The 17,314-nt window shown below is 40.8% G+C and overlaps 1 protein-coding gene across 1 annotated transcript in view; it reads right to left on the bottom strand.

Moving 5' to 3' along the window:
* crebrf (creb3 regulatory factor) overlaps positions 1–17,314 on the bottom strand; it is a 31,692-nt gene continuing 14,378 nt past the window's right edge. The window contains exons 5-10 of the mRNA XM_044369911.1: positions 13,490–14,628; positions 13,183–13,380; positions 11,872–12,061; positions 11,669–11,742; positions 11,195–11,314; positions 1–11,049 (exon numbers count right to left, since the gene is read on the bottom strand). Coding sequence (XP_044225846.1) covers positions 10,931–11,049; positions 11,195–11,314; positions 11,669–11,742; positions 11,872–12,061; positions 13,183–13,380; positions 13,490–14,628 — 1,840 coding nt within the window. The 3' untranslated portion in view covers positions 1–10,930. The remainder of the gene's footprint in view (positions 11,050–11,194; positions 11,315–11,668; positions 11,743–11,871; positions 12,062–13,182; positions 13,381–13,489; positions 14,629–17,314) is intronic.

Genomic DNA, 17,314 nt, shown 5'->3' with positions numbered 1-17,314 from the left:
TGGGGTGCTAATGGTTTTATTATTTTGATATTAAAATCAATAAACATAATCAGACTATTGTGGTTACAAGCAGAGCTGTGGTACCAACTCCTGGCTGATACAACAGAGAATGATTTAAAAAAAAAAAAAAAAAAAAAAAAAAAAAAAAAAGAATAATAATAAGAAAGAAATAAAAAGAAAAGAGAGGCACAATAACACAACAGAGATTCAGGGCAGGTGTCCGCAGGATGTCGAGCAGCCAGAGACAAAAACTGGAGTTGTTACAGTACAACCAAAAAAAAAAAAAAAAAAAAAAAAAAACTTTTAGATTTCCACGCCTGTGCATAAAGCCACCCACTGTGCCTCAGAGAAAAAAAATGTACAATGTAAAACAAAAAGAAAAACTTGAGTTAAAACAATAGTATAAACCCAGCACAACATTTATTACACAACATAAATATAACAACAGTCAAGATATTGTATTCGAACAGGCATATATGTGAACTACAAATATAGACGTCATTGCTAAAGAGAGGATCAAGTTAGTTTCAGCAGGATACACTTTCTGCAGGTTTTGCTTCTTTGTGAAATTATAATCACCAAGAGATCTATTGTAGAGCACTTAGCAATGAAGTACAGCCTTCCTACTGAGACTGGGAAGAGGAACACACACAGGACTAACTACAGAAAGATCCCATGCTGTTGATCACGTCAAATAAGTTGCCATACAAGACCAGAAGCATCATAACAATGGCATGTAGCTGTGGAGCTCAGGATGACCGATACCTCCCACATCCTCTACATGTTAGGACTTGTATGGATTTCCTATAAAATCATGTTACTGTCTGTCGCCATTATCAAAATTTCAAGAAAAAAAAAGAGAGAGAGAGAGAGAAAGAAACTGAGCAGATGCTTTAGAATAAATATTTTTCTTTTAGTTAAATGTCTCTCGCTTCATGCATTTTGGCAAGTCTGGAAGGAGATGTAAAACATTGCAGTGTTGGATGATGAGTTGGACGTGTTTAGATATATAAAGAAGGGATTTGTTGTTATTATTGAGGGTGGGTTGTTGACGTTTGCTTTAGTAAGATATCAGTCTGCAGAAGAGGAAAATAAACACCCCCCCCTCCAATCATTCATTGCAGGGGAGGGTGAGGGGTCTCTGCCCACCAGCCTTTAGTGACCCCTGGTTAATCTCAGGAGCTCCCTGACGAGACAACTGCGAACCAAAGCCCTTCTGAAAAATAAAAAAAAAGCACCCAGAAGGGGCGAAACATCTCTGGCGCAGTGGTGACGTTTTCCCAGAAAACTGATCAGATTTTTTTTTTCTTTTTTTTTTTTTTTATTTCCCCACCAAAGTTAGAGAGAGCAGGCGAACTGACTCCTAAACTGAGCATCCAAACCTCGGTCCAGAGTCGTGACAAAGGAACAGTTGGTGAGGTGAAGTTTGTCAAGGTGAGGTTCTGTTTGCTGCATCAAACCTCCAATGACAGAACGCTTCATGAGCTTCACAAACAACGATTTCTTCAAGTCACATTGAAACGTATTGTTTCCTTTAAAGGGGACGTATTAGCTTTTGTGATTTTCTGTTATTTATATTCTGTTATGATGTCGGATGTCTGCGTTAAACATGGTCAAAGTTCCAAAACCTGAGGTGAACGTATGTAAAAATGCTCCCTGCAAGTCAAAGTGGTGCTAGATCCCTACATCCCTCCGGCTGATCTGGCATTTACTGTTTGCAATGTCCTCTACTTCCTCCTATTAATGGCGTCGGATCATTCATGCATGTTCTCAAAATAGCCATCTGTTCTGTAGCCTGAGAGCCTTTGTTGCTAATGTTGTTGCACAGGTTGTTTACGTTGTCCATTCACATATTTCAGATTGGATTCAGGCTCAAACATGTACGGATGTATTTGAGAAGTTTATATTTTGAGTAAAGTATGAGAAAAAGAAGTGGAATTCAACTACTGTTTGTTTACGTAGCCTACCGAGCCAGCGGAAGTCTGCTGAGATGCAGCTGAAGCTGGCCAATCAGAACAGAGTGGGCTCACTGGGAGGGGGGCCTTAAAGAGACAGGAGCTGAAACGGCCTGTTTCAGACAGAGGCTGAACTGAGGGGCTGTATAAAGGGCAAGTATGCGATAAATAAGGAGTTTTTTAAAACTGTAAATCATGCAAAAATATTCCATTAGAGCCCCAAAACAACAATATGGACCTGGGAATGTGCATGACATTTCTCCTCAATTCATTAATTTATTTCTTTATTTTATTTTATTTTATTCATTTACTCTTATTAATCTGTCTTGTTATAGTCAATTTATTGATGTATTTTTACTGGCTAATTAGATATTAATTCATGATTGTCTTTATAATCATTTGTATCTCCAAAGTGCAGCGGCAGGATTATATACAAACATCTGAGATGGTTTTATTTTTGCCTTTTGGTTCATGATGATTTTTTTCATTACAGATATACTATGAGTAAATCTAATATTTTCATGTAAAAATACAAAAAGATACATTTTGTAATTTTTGGCAGGTAGTGTCAAATAGTTCATTGTGACTTTGACTCATGTCTGTGAAGCTCACATGAAGTCTCTGACTCTGGAAAAGCTATGAAGTCTCCCTACATGTTAATTTAAAGGACGAAACAAATAAATATCAAACAAACGGTCTGAACACTGGGATCAGGGAAAAAAAAGGCAATAAAATATAATTTAGAAAAAAAGATTCTAACGTGCAACATTTGACAGAGAGTCAGAGCATAAATATCGAACCATAATATTAATAAAAAAAGGTTTAAACATACAAGCAGGACGGCGGCCATATAAAGATACAACATTCATGATCTTTCTGGATCCTGACGACAAAAGTCTCCCTCTGTGAGCTTCCAAGCAAAGTCTGACAGGAAGTCGAACAGGAAAAGCTCCACCAGACGCTCACATCTGTCTGTATGATCCTGCTGAGGAAGACTAGTCTACATTCATCAGCAAAGCAGCAGCAGCAGAGTTATACCTCGCTATGTCAGCATACAGCAGTGCAGCAGTCAGAAACACAAGACTGACCAGAGTCATCAACAGAAGGAATAATATGGCTAATACAGCTTTTTAACACAGCCATGTTAGCACCCAGCCACTGACAGATTAGCACCACAGTTAACCTCCATGCTCAGTTTGTCGCTTCATTCGCAACCTGCGACTCAGTGCCAACACTGGCTTCAAGGAGGGTCTGGCACTTCATAATAGCAAAGTTAAGAAACGGAAAGGTTCTGTTTTATGTTTTTTTTTCTTTTTTTTCTTTTTTTTTTTTTAAATCTTTCTTGAAAAGGTCTCGAGAGGCAGCAACACGGTGATCCATGTCGAAACCACAGAAGAAGAATGCATTGTAATTCACAAGGTAAAAAGCAGGGCCAAGTCTCCCTCTGCCTCCGACACAGTGGAAGTTTGCTCTTCTCTACACGGACACACCAGCAGTGATAGCAGCAGCAGCCAATACAGAAAACACGATAACGTGGCGTAGTGGGCAGAGAAAGAGTTCAAAACAGAACCAGGTTTCCCAAAACAACATCAGTGTATTTTACAAGTTGTCACGTCAGCTCTTCTTCTATAATACTTTAAAAGACAAATCCTATGCAGAATTCATTCTCATGTCCAGACATGGAACCATAAGCAGCTCTTATCTGCTGTTAGAGACTATCATACAAAACGGACTGATTTGGGGTTATTTCTGAGTCAAACTGTACTTCATGTTTAGGTTTTGGGAAACCCAGCCCCTTGTTTCTGTAGGGAAACCCCCTCCAGACTGACAGAAGGTGCAGATTTGTGTTCTCATATATTTGATTAAGGCACCTGGTTCAGCAGGCATCATTTTTTTTTTTCCTTGTAAATGTAAAAACCAAGTGCAAGGTGAGTAAAGGTGTTGGTCTTTTGACTTTCATAGGAAAAAAGGTGTGATAAAATAGGGGTGTGTGGTAATAATAATATATTGTAATTGTGTCATGGACACCCTAAACCAAAATCTTAAAGTCTTTTTGTGCTCATTCAATAGCAGCAAGTATGAAATCATTCGACTGAGAGTGCAGTGAGCCCAAAAAGCCATGCGACAACTTTTTGACGATGAAAACGCTTTCTGATGATTGGCCAAATTACTTCTCAAACTGCAAGGGACTCCAGACATCACTTGAACCTCTCAGTTTTATGCAGTGCTGGGAATCGGCATGCAAAAACATTATTCCCACTGCATTCTTATTACAGAGTACATTTCTGTGCGTATCTAATTTACACAGGGGAACATATGGAGAGTATAAGCATATAGCCTCTGAAGATGGGGTGTTTTTACAAGCAATAAGGGCAGCCCTCACGGGTTCAAACAAGACAGGAAACATTTGAAATGCCTTGGAAGAAACTCAAAACCAGACTCTGAGATCTGACAACACAGCCAGCAGGAGTTGAGGTCAGCTTATTTCTTGTTTTTTTTTACCAATCCAGTTTATAAAGTCAAGAATATTTGGTAACGTTAATTTTTACTGCTGAGTGATTTCCTAAGAAGTTTCCAGGAGAGAAGTGTACTTTGGTACTAACTACAAGGAAAACAGAACATTTATTTGACAATAGTTCTCCATCTAAACCTGCATTAACTTGAGTTTTAATGACTTGAAGGCAGCAGAACAAGCTGTAAACACTACGACGTTTCACCTCATAAAGTTCTTGTGTTTCTGTCCAACAAGTCCAATATTTAATCTTCTTTTAGCTCAATTTTGGTCTCCACCAACTCATGAGGGAAATATGCAGCTCTTAGCTGCTAGATGCTCCACTATGTTCAACAGCTAGTCGATAACTTTGTCTGTCTGCTTTTTGGTGCTGTGCAGATAAAGTACAGTTGGTCAACTGCGGACACGCTGATGAGAACAGTGAGAGTCAACCAAAACAGCAAACTTGCAGCTGCAAACCAAAACAATAAACTAAATGCTGCTAACATGCTCCATGGAGTCATATGAGTCTATGATGACAACTTGATTAGAGCAGCTATAAACCAACTAAATATTTGTGTATTATTGTAAACTTTAAAACTCTCCATATATGCTGAATTATAGGTTGGCTTGTCGACTAATTTCCAATTTTTTACAAGTTCAGCTGACCTGCTTTGCACTGACTAAAAGACTCTCTGGGTTATGTTGCTTGGATTAATTAATTGGATGTGTATCAATTGAACAAAGTCTCTCTTTTCCCTGTAATTATTACCAAGTTACACAGTTCTTTCTAGGAAACTTCTTTGAAATTATTCTGACATTATGGACTTTAAAATCAAAACATTACCAAATAATTCCTCTGAAGATTGTTTTGTATAAGTTGGATATATAGCAACATGTTGCTTTTTCAATTTTCTTGTGTTAACATTTTGTTGCTATTAAAATCCTTGCAGAGATCAGCCAAACAAGAACAATATCCTAATACACCAGAATATTTATTTTGCAGTTATGCTGAACATTTTGTTCCTCTCAAATGGAATAAAGATCCTCCGTGACTTTGGGTAGTGGTATCAAATCCAAGAGTTTGGCTTTTACAAAGAAAAATGTGTGTGCTTAACAATAATGATCATACAGGTCAAGAATACAGAAATCACCATTTAGAGCAAGACTGAGTGTGAAGCTTCTTCTGATTGGTCCAACAGGGACAGTTAGAATCAATGAAAATGATCGGGGGGGGGGGGGGAGTCTGGTATGAGAACAATAATCAGTCACATGGACATTGTTTGAGTGGATCTGAATGCAGATGCCAGTTTAATTCTTGGATTATTTCTTGGATAATGAAAAGTAATCAGCACCATGTGACAAACTCTAGTCGGATCATGGCTGGAAATCAGAGTCAAATCCTTTGTGAGAGGGAAATGTTGTAGTATGTTTTAATATCGTCTTGGAGAAAGCGGAGAAAACTTTGTGAATTCTTGTGACAAGTCTGTTGGCCTTTTTTTTCAGCTTGTGTAGAGAGCATTGCACCATATTGATTGACATTGATAATTCATAACACACACACACGCACACACTCACAATATTTTGTACATAGTAAAGAATGGCGACATTAATTGGAATACATAAATATATTTTCTTTTGATTTTATATGTCATCACATATGTCAGATAGAAGAACGATATTACCCTGATTTGCTGAAAAAGAGCTTTATGGATCCACTTAGCTTTTATTGGACAAGAGTAGCACAAAGTTACACACTCTATTAGCTTAATAGTTGACTGTATAGGATTTATGTCATCAGAAAGAAAAAAAAGAATAAGGAATAGTTTTACTGGCGTGGATTTTCACTCATTTCCTTGACTGTTAAAATGCCACAGAGTCTCCTGGTTTGAATGTAAAGTTGCACAGCTTGCACCTATCATGTTAAATGTAAAAACCTGTGAGGACTCTTTCTTGAACCAGCCTTGTGATCGACAACAAAACACACACATACACACGCTAAATTCTCTCGTCAGCCGCGAAGCTGCCGGCTCAACCAGCAGCCCTTTAACCACTGTTGACCCCCTACCAGACCTGGGCGAAATTACAGCTGAAAAAAAAAAATGCTTCAAATAGTTGAAATATTTGAAGCCATTTTCAGATATATTCTCCCTGTCTGCTACTTCAGTCAAGGTTGTTTTGAGCCTATCAGGCTGAATGGTTTTGTTGTTATTGTTGTTGTTGTTGACCGTATATCAGCAGAGCAATGTCATAAACTTCGGGCATTTGCCTCTTGGCAAATGACATGTCTGCTGTGTTATTATTTTTGTTTGTGTGTATGTGAAAGGTTATTTAAGAAGGCAATAAGTGTCCGGATTGAGTCTCCATTTGTAATTGGCTTGCCATACAGTACAGTGATATAGTAACTTCCCCCAAGGCGGCCGGGAACAACATCTTTCAAACTGGCTCTTCCTGGCCGCCCCAGGCTAAACCCCTCCTCATTAAGTCACAAGTAGAAATCAGTTTACAAATGATAACAATATAGCTCTCTGGAGAAATGTGTCTACACTGTACATCACCCTGAAGAGGAAGCCAAAGCAGAATCAGTTTTTCCATAGGAAACCTCTACTGAAGGCAAATGAATCATGACGCCAAGGGGGTCAGCATCAGGATCAACGTAGGGGCCCTGGAATCAAAACCCTCTATATTTTTTTAAGACCACAAACACATTATCCACACGGCCTCCGACCAGGACATACACCTATCCCGTCACAGAAACAGGCATAGCCAAGACACTGGGCCTCCCGAAGCCAAGCAATGATACGCTCTCATACAATGCCTCATATCATTACGTGGCTCCAGAAATATGTAGATCTAATTCTCATCAGGCTGTAGACCTACTCCTTGCTAGTTTATAGACTTAGCCAAGTCAGGTAATAGACCGGTCCTAGCAAGTAGTCGTCAAGTACACTTGCAGCATTCACACCAGGCCTTTTAGCAGCAAATGGAAGAAAAAAAATGCTTTTCTTTTTGTTTTGTTTTTTCCTTTTTTGGACAAAGTGCTTTTGTTTTTAAACATATAAGATAGAGTATTCTATACATATATCTAACATTTAGAAGATACATATTAACTTATAGTCTATTTACAAAAATGAATCACTACTAAGAAAATAGCTGTGGACGGTAGGGGGGAGAGCAAGTCATTCGGCTACAACTAGACTAAGAAGTCAAATAAGAATCATGGATACTCATCATTCTAGTTTCAGAAAAAGCACCATTTCTCCCTTTTTAGACGGAACAGAAAACAGTAAAAAAAAAAAAATATGTATATATATATATACATATATATATATAAATACATATTTGTGTAGCACTAGCTGTTATTCAATCACACGATACAGAAAAACCACAGCTCTGCATCACCATCGTCGGTGTACGTTCTTCAACTCAAACTAAGCTGAATTCAGCCTCGTCAAACACATTTTGTTTTATTAGCCCACTAACCGAGTGAATTTGGGCTGAATTTTGAAATTCCTGGGAATGTCAGTGCTTCCTCCAAGGAGGCAGCAGGGAGGTAAGCATACAGGCATCATGCATTTTTAAAGGTTGAACACGGTGCCAGTTTGTGGCCTTATTACTGTAACTGTGTGTGTGTGTGTGTTCTGGTGAACAAAGTGATTTTTTTAACTGTTGTGATCAGTCGAGAGGGATGGAAGCTGAGGACCGAAGGCAAGGCCAGGCACAGATAAAATTCAGCGACACAACCTCAAAGACAGCAACGTCATTCCCAGGAAATGCAAAAATTCAACTGACTTCATGGTTTAAAGAGGGAATAAGACAATGTGCAGTGCTGAATTCAGATCAATCTGGGACAAATTCAAAATGGCTTTGGCTTTCTAACAGCATCTCTGACAACACTGCAGCTGGTTCCTTATCTGCCCTCACACCTCCACACTGTTGTCCTCCGAGTTTCTTGCTTTCTTGCACCCGTCACTGTCCTCGCTAAAGACAGCATGTCCTCATTCTCTTTATAGACCATTCAAAACTAGACCATGGCTTCGCTGCATTGTGTGTTTTAAATAAATCCAGTCCTGATTCTCTGTATTTCACTCAGACAGCAAGGAGACAGGAGAGGTCAAGTGTCGTGTACAAACTATCAGATTGACTGGCTGCTCTTTAAGACCCTCCTCCTTTTTTTTCCCTCCACTGAATCTGACCAATGAATACCTCCAAACCAACAGGAAAGATAGCAAGCAGCTAAAATATAAAAATATAACAAGAACTTTTTTTTTGTTTGGTTTTTTTATATTTTTTCCTCTAACTTTCTCAATGCAAGGATATGCTTTAGAAATGTGTCATGCTTAAAAATGAACCAATTGTCATGAAAAGTGGCATTTCACCATTGATAGATATATCATTAATGTTTCTATATACAGTACTTTAAAACACAATTCAGTTAATATTTTGTTGATGAACTAGACCTCGTCTACATACAGAAATCAAACAAAGTGACACAGGAACATAACATTTTGGTTATTCTTGGTGACATTTTGACAAACAAGCAAAAATGTAACATAGCTTATCTACTAGCGCTCTTGGTTTTTGTCCTAGATAGCGCCATTAACACAATTAGCTTGTGGAGGGAGGAATCAGTTCAGGAATGAAGTGCTTCCTAAGCAACAAATCTACTGGAGAAGCCCACAGATGGGGTTAACTTTTTAGATTTTAAAAAATTAATGAATGTTCCTTTTCTGTACAGAATTGGACCCAAGCTAATTTCACAGTTCTATGAAGTTTCCTGACCCTCCCACATTTCTTACATTCAATACGGCGTCAGGTAAGCTGTGCAAAACCTTACTTTAACTGGCTGGTCGCCATTTCGTTGCATGTGTCTTTGGTACAAAAAACAATCAAAATATAGTGTGCAAATATTTTTTTGTAACTCTAAACTAAAAATATCTGTGAACCCTCCCCCGATCCCCAAAGACAGAGTACCAAAAACCATAAGTAATCTATTGCAGAGCCCTCCTATATACACAGACTCTGTGGCATCACGCAACGAGAGCTTCCTTTTTTTTTTTTTTTTTTTTTTATGTACATTCAGAATATCTTTAAACAACTGAAATACACAACCAACCCTACAGGTGTCTCCCTCCATGCATCCACTAATGATCTCACTCAGTGTAAAGTAGTCCTCTCCTTAGCTGAACATCAGAGAGGTCTGACCGATCACCTCTTCTCTCTCAATCCCTCTCACACACTCACTCAGACTTACAGAAACACACACACACATACATACACAAGGCACAATGAATAGAACTCTGATCAAACACTAGTATGAACACACCAAACTGTTAGCCTGGTCAACTCTACTGTACAAAAAGGGGAGCCGGTGCCATTTTTTTCCCCCACTGGGAAACACTTTTATATACAGCTCTAGGAGGAGATGGGTCACTGTTTATGTCATCTTCATCAACGTCACCACCATCATCTTCCTCACAAGTCTGCTCCCACGCTGGCAAAAAATGCCAATTTCACCCAGTCCAGTTATAACCAGCACAAGGCCAAAAAAAGCACCAAACTACATGCGCTTCCTCTCCACACAGTCAACTGCATCCTGTTGTTTTTGTCAAAATTAGCCTTTAATCTTCCTGCCTGCTTCAAACTTCAGACCAACAGGATTTCTGTTGCTTATTTTTTCAATTTTAACTTTTAGCCACTACTGATTTTTGTTTCAAGCATTAAAAGATGCTAAATGGTAACAACAGCAGAGCTGAGGAGATGGCATGAACATATTTAGGCCTTCAATACAAAATATATCCTGCCACCCCGTGACGCCTCAGAGCACGCTGCTTTTTTCTCTGCAGCTGTCTCGGCAACCAAAGCTATTGTCATCAAAGTGCTTTACTGAGTGTGTCAATTTAAACATCCTGGAGTTAATCTTTGTTGCCATGTTCTAGGAAATGATGACTGGAACTTTTTTTTTTTTTTTTTATCCTTTGATGGTTTCCTCCAACGTGTAACAATTCTTCCTCTGTCATTACAACCTGTGAAAGTATTCCAGTGGTTACACTCGTGTGACTGTCTCCCGTCTCAGCCATGGTCTGGCTCTGCAGGAAGCAGACCTCCGACAGAACCGACCCTACACAATGCTATGTTAAACACATCTAATAATCACCAGTGGATTTAGGACGTGCTATTAGCTATACACCTAACCATCACTTGCCTACAGAGACGCTTTTCCCGGCGCTCATGATGGGTTGGGAGACAGTGACGCTCTGACTCTGCGCGCAGTGCGCAGAGACAGAAAGCTAGGGTGTACGCCATACAGGTGCATGGCTAAAACAAGCACACATACATACACACAGGGAGTGGTATGTGTGTTTGTGTGGCTAACGATGTATATGTACTCTGGGTTGGAGGGGCATGCAGAGGGGAGCATAGTTACAATGGGACAGCACGGTGGTAATATTTAGTCCACTCCTCTCAGTGGACCGCAGTTCGTCTAGATTTTGGAGGTGGGGACTCGCAGGCCGACCAGTCCGCCAGTGGGATCACCGCGTCCTGTGTTCTCCAAGATCTTGTTGACGAAGTCCGAAGTCTGCCCAGCAACAGGTGGTGCCACTGCACACATTTTCAAAAGACAGGAATGACTTAAGAACGACTTAGTCAAGATACTGATACTAGTTCTTTAAATGAAATGTTATCTCCATTAAGAGAACTTCCAAGTACATTTCTAATCATCTTTCACAAAAATCATCTTCCTCACCAAGTGTCTCCTGGATGAGCCTGTCCAGAGTGTCAGTCATGTTGGTTGAACGTGGAGAAGAGTCCTCCACTCGTACCACTATCTCCTCCTTGATGGCGTTGATCACAAACAGCAGCCGATCTACACGAGGAAACACACACACAAATCAGAAAGGTGAACACAAAATACTGAATAAAAAAATGCATTCATATTCAGATCAGGGATTTTAACAAAAATACAAACATAAAAAATGAATCATTTGTTGGTGATAGCAGTAAAAAAGATCAGATGTTCAATGTTAAATGTGACAGAGCTCAAAAATAGATACTTTCAGAAGTACAAATAGGTAAAACACAATAATCATGCTCCTTATTATTATTAGATTTAGATTGATAGATTTAACAGAGAATCACTAACAAGTCATAAAAACATGGATGCAGAGGTTCATGAACTTGGTGTAAATACTGTAGCAGATGTGGTGTCATTACAACGTACCGTACTCTGTGCTGAGTCCCCAGAGCTTCACCTTGTTTGCTTCATATTGAGCTTTCTTTTTTAAACGGCAAGCTCTGCAATACACAACAGATGGGCGGAGATCTCTTTTTATTTTACTGTCAACTACACTCATGTTCTAAGTGATTTTCTAAATTGATATCATAGTTATGCATTATTGACTTAACGGCTCTTTTATGTTTTACCTGGACGCCAGCTTGTTCTTCTCCTTGCGGGACCATGGCCGTGCAGTGAGCGGCAGCTCGCTGACAGGGGTCAAGTCACTGATCACCTTGTTCAGTTTGCGGAGCTCAGTGCCGATCTGCAGCAGCTTGCGTGGATTGGGAGTCAAGTCTTCCACATCTGTGCGACGAGACTTCTTCAGCATGTACTTTCCTTCATGACAACCGAGGAAAAGAGGATGTCAGAGATCATTCTCATGTCATCTTTGATGTTTCAGCAGCCACACAGCACAAAAGATTGATCAGTTATAGTTCACCAAGGAATGGAGCACCGATACTGCCAGAAGTTGTGGGTTGTGAGTTTCTTATTGATTCTTATTTCATATTAAGTTCATATGTGAAACCCGCTGTTATCTGAATCTAATAATAGTAATAAAAAATAGTAATAAGAATCTAATAATATAATAATAATAAAACATTTTTTGGCTTTTTCATCAGCAAAATGTGTCTTCATTTCTTCTGTATTTTTTTACTCTTTATTATAATATTTGATGCTGAATATCTTTATCATAAGACTTCATTCACAGAATTTGGATCTGTCAGGAGCAAACAGTTTGAGTTTTAACCATTCGGTTACAGTTGGAGATACTTGCTGTAGATCTATAACAGGTCTGAATTCAGTAACAAAGAACATAACAACTGTCCTTTGGTTATGATTACATTTTCAAATGCCACAAGCTTAGAGAGCTTTCTCTTTCTCTTTCTCTTTCAAACTGTTACTAAATGTTAGAAATGCAATGAGTCATCCTCGACACTCAACAATATTAATTTCCCAACAAAGGCATAAGATAAATAAATGCGCCCATGAATCTAAGAGAAATGCTTTGCTGCCAGTAGAAATGGCTAATGTGCTTTGAATTTCCACAGTTTCTTAGTGAGGTAGAGGTGCATATCTGTGCCTTTTATGTGAGAAATGAGACATGCTCCTTTTATTCACTTTGTATATTCAATGCGATCACTCAGACTGTACGATCGCGGCAAACTGCTGTGCACAGCTGCTGACTTGCACTATAGTGTCTCCACTAAAAGGTGTATATGATTTATGCAGTGAAATTAACTGTCTAAAATACAATCATTCAAAAAAAAGATAATCTTATCATGTGTCACATAAATTATTTCCTTTGAAGATTCTCATAAAGCTTTTGACTGAACATCATCAGTAAGTCTTACAGCGAGGCTTACATCCTACAAAGTCAGCCTGTGGGTATATTTTGCTCAAGTGTTAAGTTATATATATATATATATCTGTGTGTATATAAATATATATGTGTATACCATGGAGAGGCCCGTTCTTCTGGTACAGGTTGCTAGGCAGCGTATGTCTGTCCCACTCAGACGGCTTAAGCATACGTTCCTGTTTGGAGGGGGTGAGCTGCTCGCTGTACTCCCAGAAGTAGCGACGCTTGCCTCTCTTTCGGCTTGAGACTCCTGCTGTCAGGCCTTTAATGTCCTCCATCAGCTCCACGTCACAGCCTGGTGGAGGTGGGAGAAAACCAGAAAGGAGAACAAGGAGGGAAATATTATTTAAAATAACAACTGGTTACAAATTTTAACCTGAAGTATGAAGATGACGGGTCTGTACCTGGCTCAGAAAAGGCGTCACTCATGTCGTCGTCCTTGTCTGCTTCATAGTCTTCATCCTCCTCCTCTTCCTCCTCCTCCTCCTCGTTCTCAGACAGCTCGTGCTCACTGCCGAAACCCTCATCGTGGTCTTCGTCGTCTAGCTCCAGCCCTTCTCCTTCCTCCTCCTCCACCTCTTCCTCCTCCTCCTCCTCCTCTTCCTCCTCCTCCTCCAGCTGGGAGTGGGCTCTGCCGGCCAGTCTGCGGGTCAGGAAGAGAGAGTAGTTGTGCTCCTCCTCCTTGCTTTTCTCCGTGCCCTCGACAACCAGAACGCCGCCGCTAACCCCTGGCACGCTATCGCCGCTGCTCACCAGCCCAGAGGTGCTGCCCTCCATGGCCTGGCTCGCCTCGACCAGTTGAGGCACAGTGGCAGACCAGGCTACAGGCATCTCTCTCCTCCCCGCCCCCTCTGCCCTCCTCTCAAAGCTGCCGGAGCAACTGGCTGCAGCAGCAGGAAGTCCCACCAAGGTGGCGCTAGCTGAAGTGGAGGCTTTCTCATCTTGGGGTTTGGAGAGTGGTAAAGGGGTATCTGAATCAGTCGGGGAAGGCATGTTGGGCTGAGCTTTATGCACAGCGCTCACACGGACTTTAGCCTTCCGTACAAAGTCAGAGCCGTTGGAGGCTGGGGCTGCCATCTTGGCTCCCTGCCCCTGAGTCTTGGTTTGAACTTGGGTGTGGTCCTGGATGAAACTGAGGTGGTTCTGGGTCTTGGCCATAGTCTCGGTGCTGGAGGCGACAGGCCTGGTGGCTTTTTGGGAGCCTTCAGGGAAGTCTGGGAGAAGGCTGCGGGAAGGACGGGAGGAGGATGTGGAGCTCGGGGAGGGCCGTGCAATGCCGGGGCCCGATCCTTGGCCAGGGACCAGGGGTCTCTTACTGTGACAGGGAAGCTGGGACAGCGGAGGCTGGGGTGCAGGCAGGGTCAGGTCAGCAGGGGGGTAGAGCGCCTCACACACAGACTGCGAATCCTCGCTGTTGAGCTGAGCCAGCGTCGGGGTTCGGCCAATCACTTCCTCATCCTGGTAGGGGCTTGAAAAGTCATCCAATCCAAGGAAGTCCACCTCTTTGGTGCCCCAGATGTCACAGCTGGCCAGCCGCGTGTATCTGTCAAGCACAGAGACACACAGTGAAACTCTGAGCTTCTACTGTAAACAACCTTTTAAATATCCCACGTTTTTTAATGCAAATTTTGACTTTACAGATAAAAACACCTAAATATTAGCCTAATATGATACCTTAAGTTTTTGGTGTTAAGATGGTATGTCTAAAAAGAGCTAACTGAAAAAAAGAAATTTTACTATTTCTCTTTCAATTACGCAATCTTGTTACACCTTCTTCAGAATATTTGCATAGCATTTGTTAATGCAAGTGAACATTTTCTTTTGCATGTTTGAACACAACAGTTCACAGAAGTAGAGCTGTGAAGATTAGTTGATTAATCACTAAGTCACCGACAGAAACTTAAGCAGCAACAATTTGGTTAATTCTTTAATCCTTTTAATCATTTCTCGAGGCAAAATTACAAAAAAAAAAAAAAGTTTGCAGCCTCTCTAAAGTGAAGATTTGCTGCTTTTCTCCATTTTATATCATTTTTAAGTGAAGATTTGAAGCTTTTGGACTGTTGATTGGACAAAACAAGACGATTTTATAGACCGAACGAATAATCGATTCATAAGTATTTGGCAGATTGATCAATAGTGTTTTTAATTGTTTGACACAGCCCTAGAAGTTAACATATCATCTGCAGAGTTTGATTGATACAAAGGATCCAGACAGATAAATTAAGTTACACATGGAAGCAGGTTCTGAAATTAACACCCACCAAGCACCAAATGCAGGTAGATTTTACGTTTGGCGAGTAAATCTCGGAAGGTTCTCCGCCATACCGGTGGTGGACCAAAATAGTCATGCAATAAAATATCTGGCCTGATGGCTCGGAGTAAATTATTCATGTTTGTCACTATACAGTGTAAACACGCACACCATATGTGTTTTTTACAGGCGTCTAAACAGTGCTGCCAAACTGTAGGAGCACTGGAGACAGTCTGAGGTGATGAAGCGCCAGCCACAGACTCTCCGCTAAACTTTCACTTGCCGCCAGTCTGCTGTTAGCTACCATTCATTAAATAACTATTACATGGCGACATTTAGGAGTAAGCCATCCTTTAAAATGAAAACCCACCGACAAACAGGACAACGAAGCACATAAAAAAAGAAAGTTTTGTGAGAAACAGAGGTTTGGAGATAAAGGACTTTCAAGAGGCTGGCGACAGTATAATGCTGAGGCTGTGGAGACGTGTGTGTCGCCAGTATGCCAAAGATAAACGGCCAGTAAAAAAATATGCCTGGCCAGTGGATTTTTTTTCCCATCTACCGGTGTCCTTGGCAGGTGAGTCAAAAAGTTATTTTCAGACACTACGTGGAAATGCATTCCTCTAAATGCAGTTACTATTTAAAACTGCAAAGCCAACGAGTTACATGACAACACTGGTCATACAACTTTCAAACATCACAACACAGTACAGCGTGAATCAAAAACAGCTTTAGGGTGAAGTCACATTGGACACGAAGCAAATTCTCACTGAATTGAACATAAATGCCATGCGTTCCCCATGCTAGGTTGCTGTAGCTAGTTAATAGCACACCCTGACTTCATGTGTGTGTGGAGTGTGTACGTACGGCTAAGATTTTGATTTCAAAATCTACCAGGAACTCAAATTGTTTCCCCTGAACTTCTTCCACTTGTCTTTCTGCAATCATAATGTAATGTCAGAAAGCTTGTGCATGTTGTTCAAGTTGAAACATTTCAGTTTGAATTTACACCCTGTCGAGCAAATCTGGATCTGTTCAAGTTTGGGGTTTTTACGCCACATTTTTGGTTTGGTTCCGTTTATGGTTTTAATTTTTGTAACGAGTGATACAAACCTGAGGGCAGGCAATAATATCACAACCTACAAATAAATCCCAGAGGCAAACGCAGAGCTCAGAGGCTTCTTAGCAGTACATCTGGGAGTTATAGTTTTAACACCTACACACACACTCTCTGCTTTAATCTCTTTATGGGAGGAAGCTTGCCAGATGAAGACTGTCTGGTAAAACCACACTAAGGAACAATGGTACATCAGAACACATAAACAGTATATGACTTCTGCTGACCCAGAAACACGCTCCACGAAACATCAGAGTTACCAAACAGCAGTGCAGGACTTCACTGGACAGTCAAAGGTTGTAAAAGAATGACTCACACATGAGCTAAAAGACAGAACACTTTCTTCTGTTCCACTTACACACGACCTCAATCAACCCCGTTTATTAGCAGCAGGATCCCCCCTGACCCTGCAACAGCCAGCACTACTCCACCTCAGCTGTAACAGCTATCACACTTCAGAGACTCTTTTCTGCCCTCAGCTGCCACTCAACATCACAGAGGGAAAAGTACACAAACTATTTTAGCAGCAAGGCTTGGGGATAGCTGCAGGACAGAAGGAGCATCACCTGAGATCCCAGGAGACTGCGGCAGCCAGCTGCTTTGTTGTTTACTAGCCTCTCAAACCACTCCCTGCCCGCGAGCTAAGTCACTACCTGCTTCAATTCATCCGCTGTCATGCCTGCGTCAGGTCGAGATGACCTGTCTTGACGATTATCAGCCAGTGATGTTGATCTCTACTGCAATAAAAACCTTTAGGCACCTGTCTTATCTCATAACGTCAGGTATCCTGAGTCCACATGATGCAGGGAACCACCGAGAGCAAACTCCTCTATGCCAGAATCTGTGGTATCGGCTTGATAG

Source organism: Thunnus albacares, chromosome 13, assembly GCF_914725855.1.
Source record: "Thunnus albacares chromosome 13, fThuAlb1.1, whole genome shotgun sequence".
NCBI classification, from domain to species: Eukaryota; Metazoa; Chordata; class Actinopteri; order Scombriformes; family Scombridae; genus Thunnus; species Thunnus albacares.
Note: the sequence above shows the minus strand (reverse complement) of the source record. Positions and strands in the feature narration are given on the sequence as shown.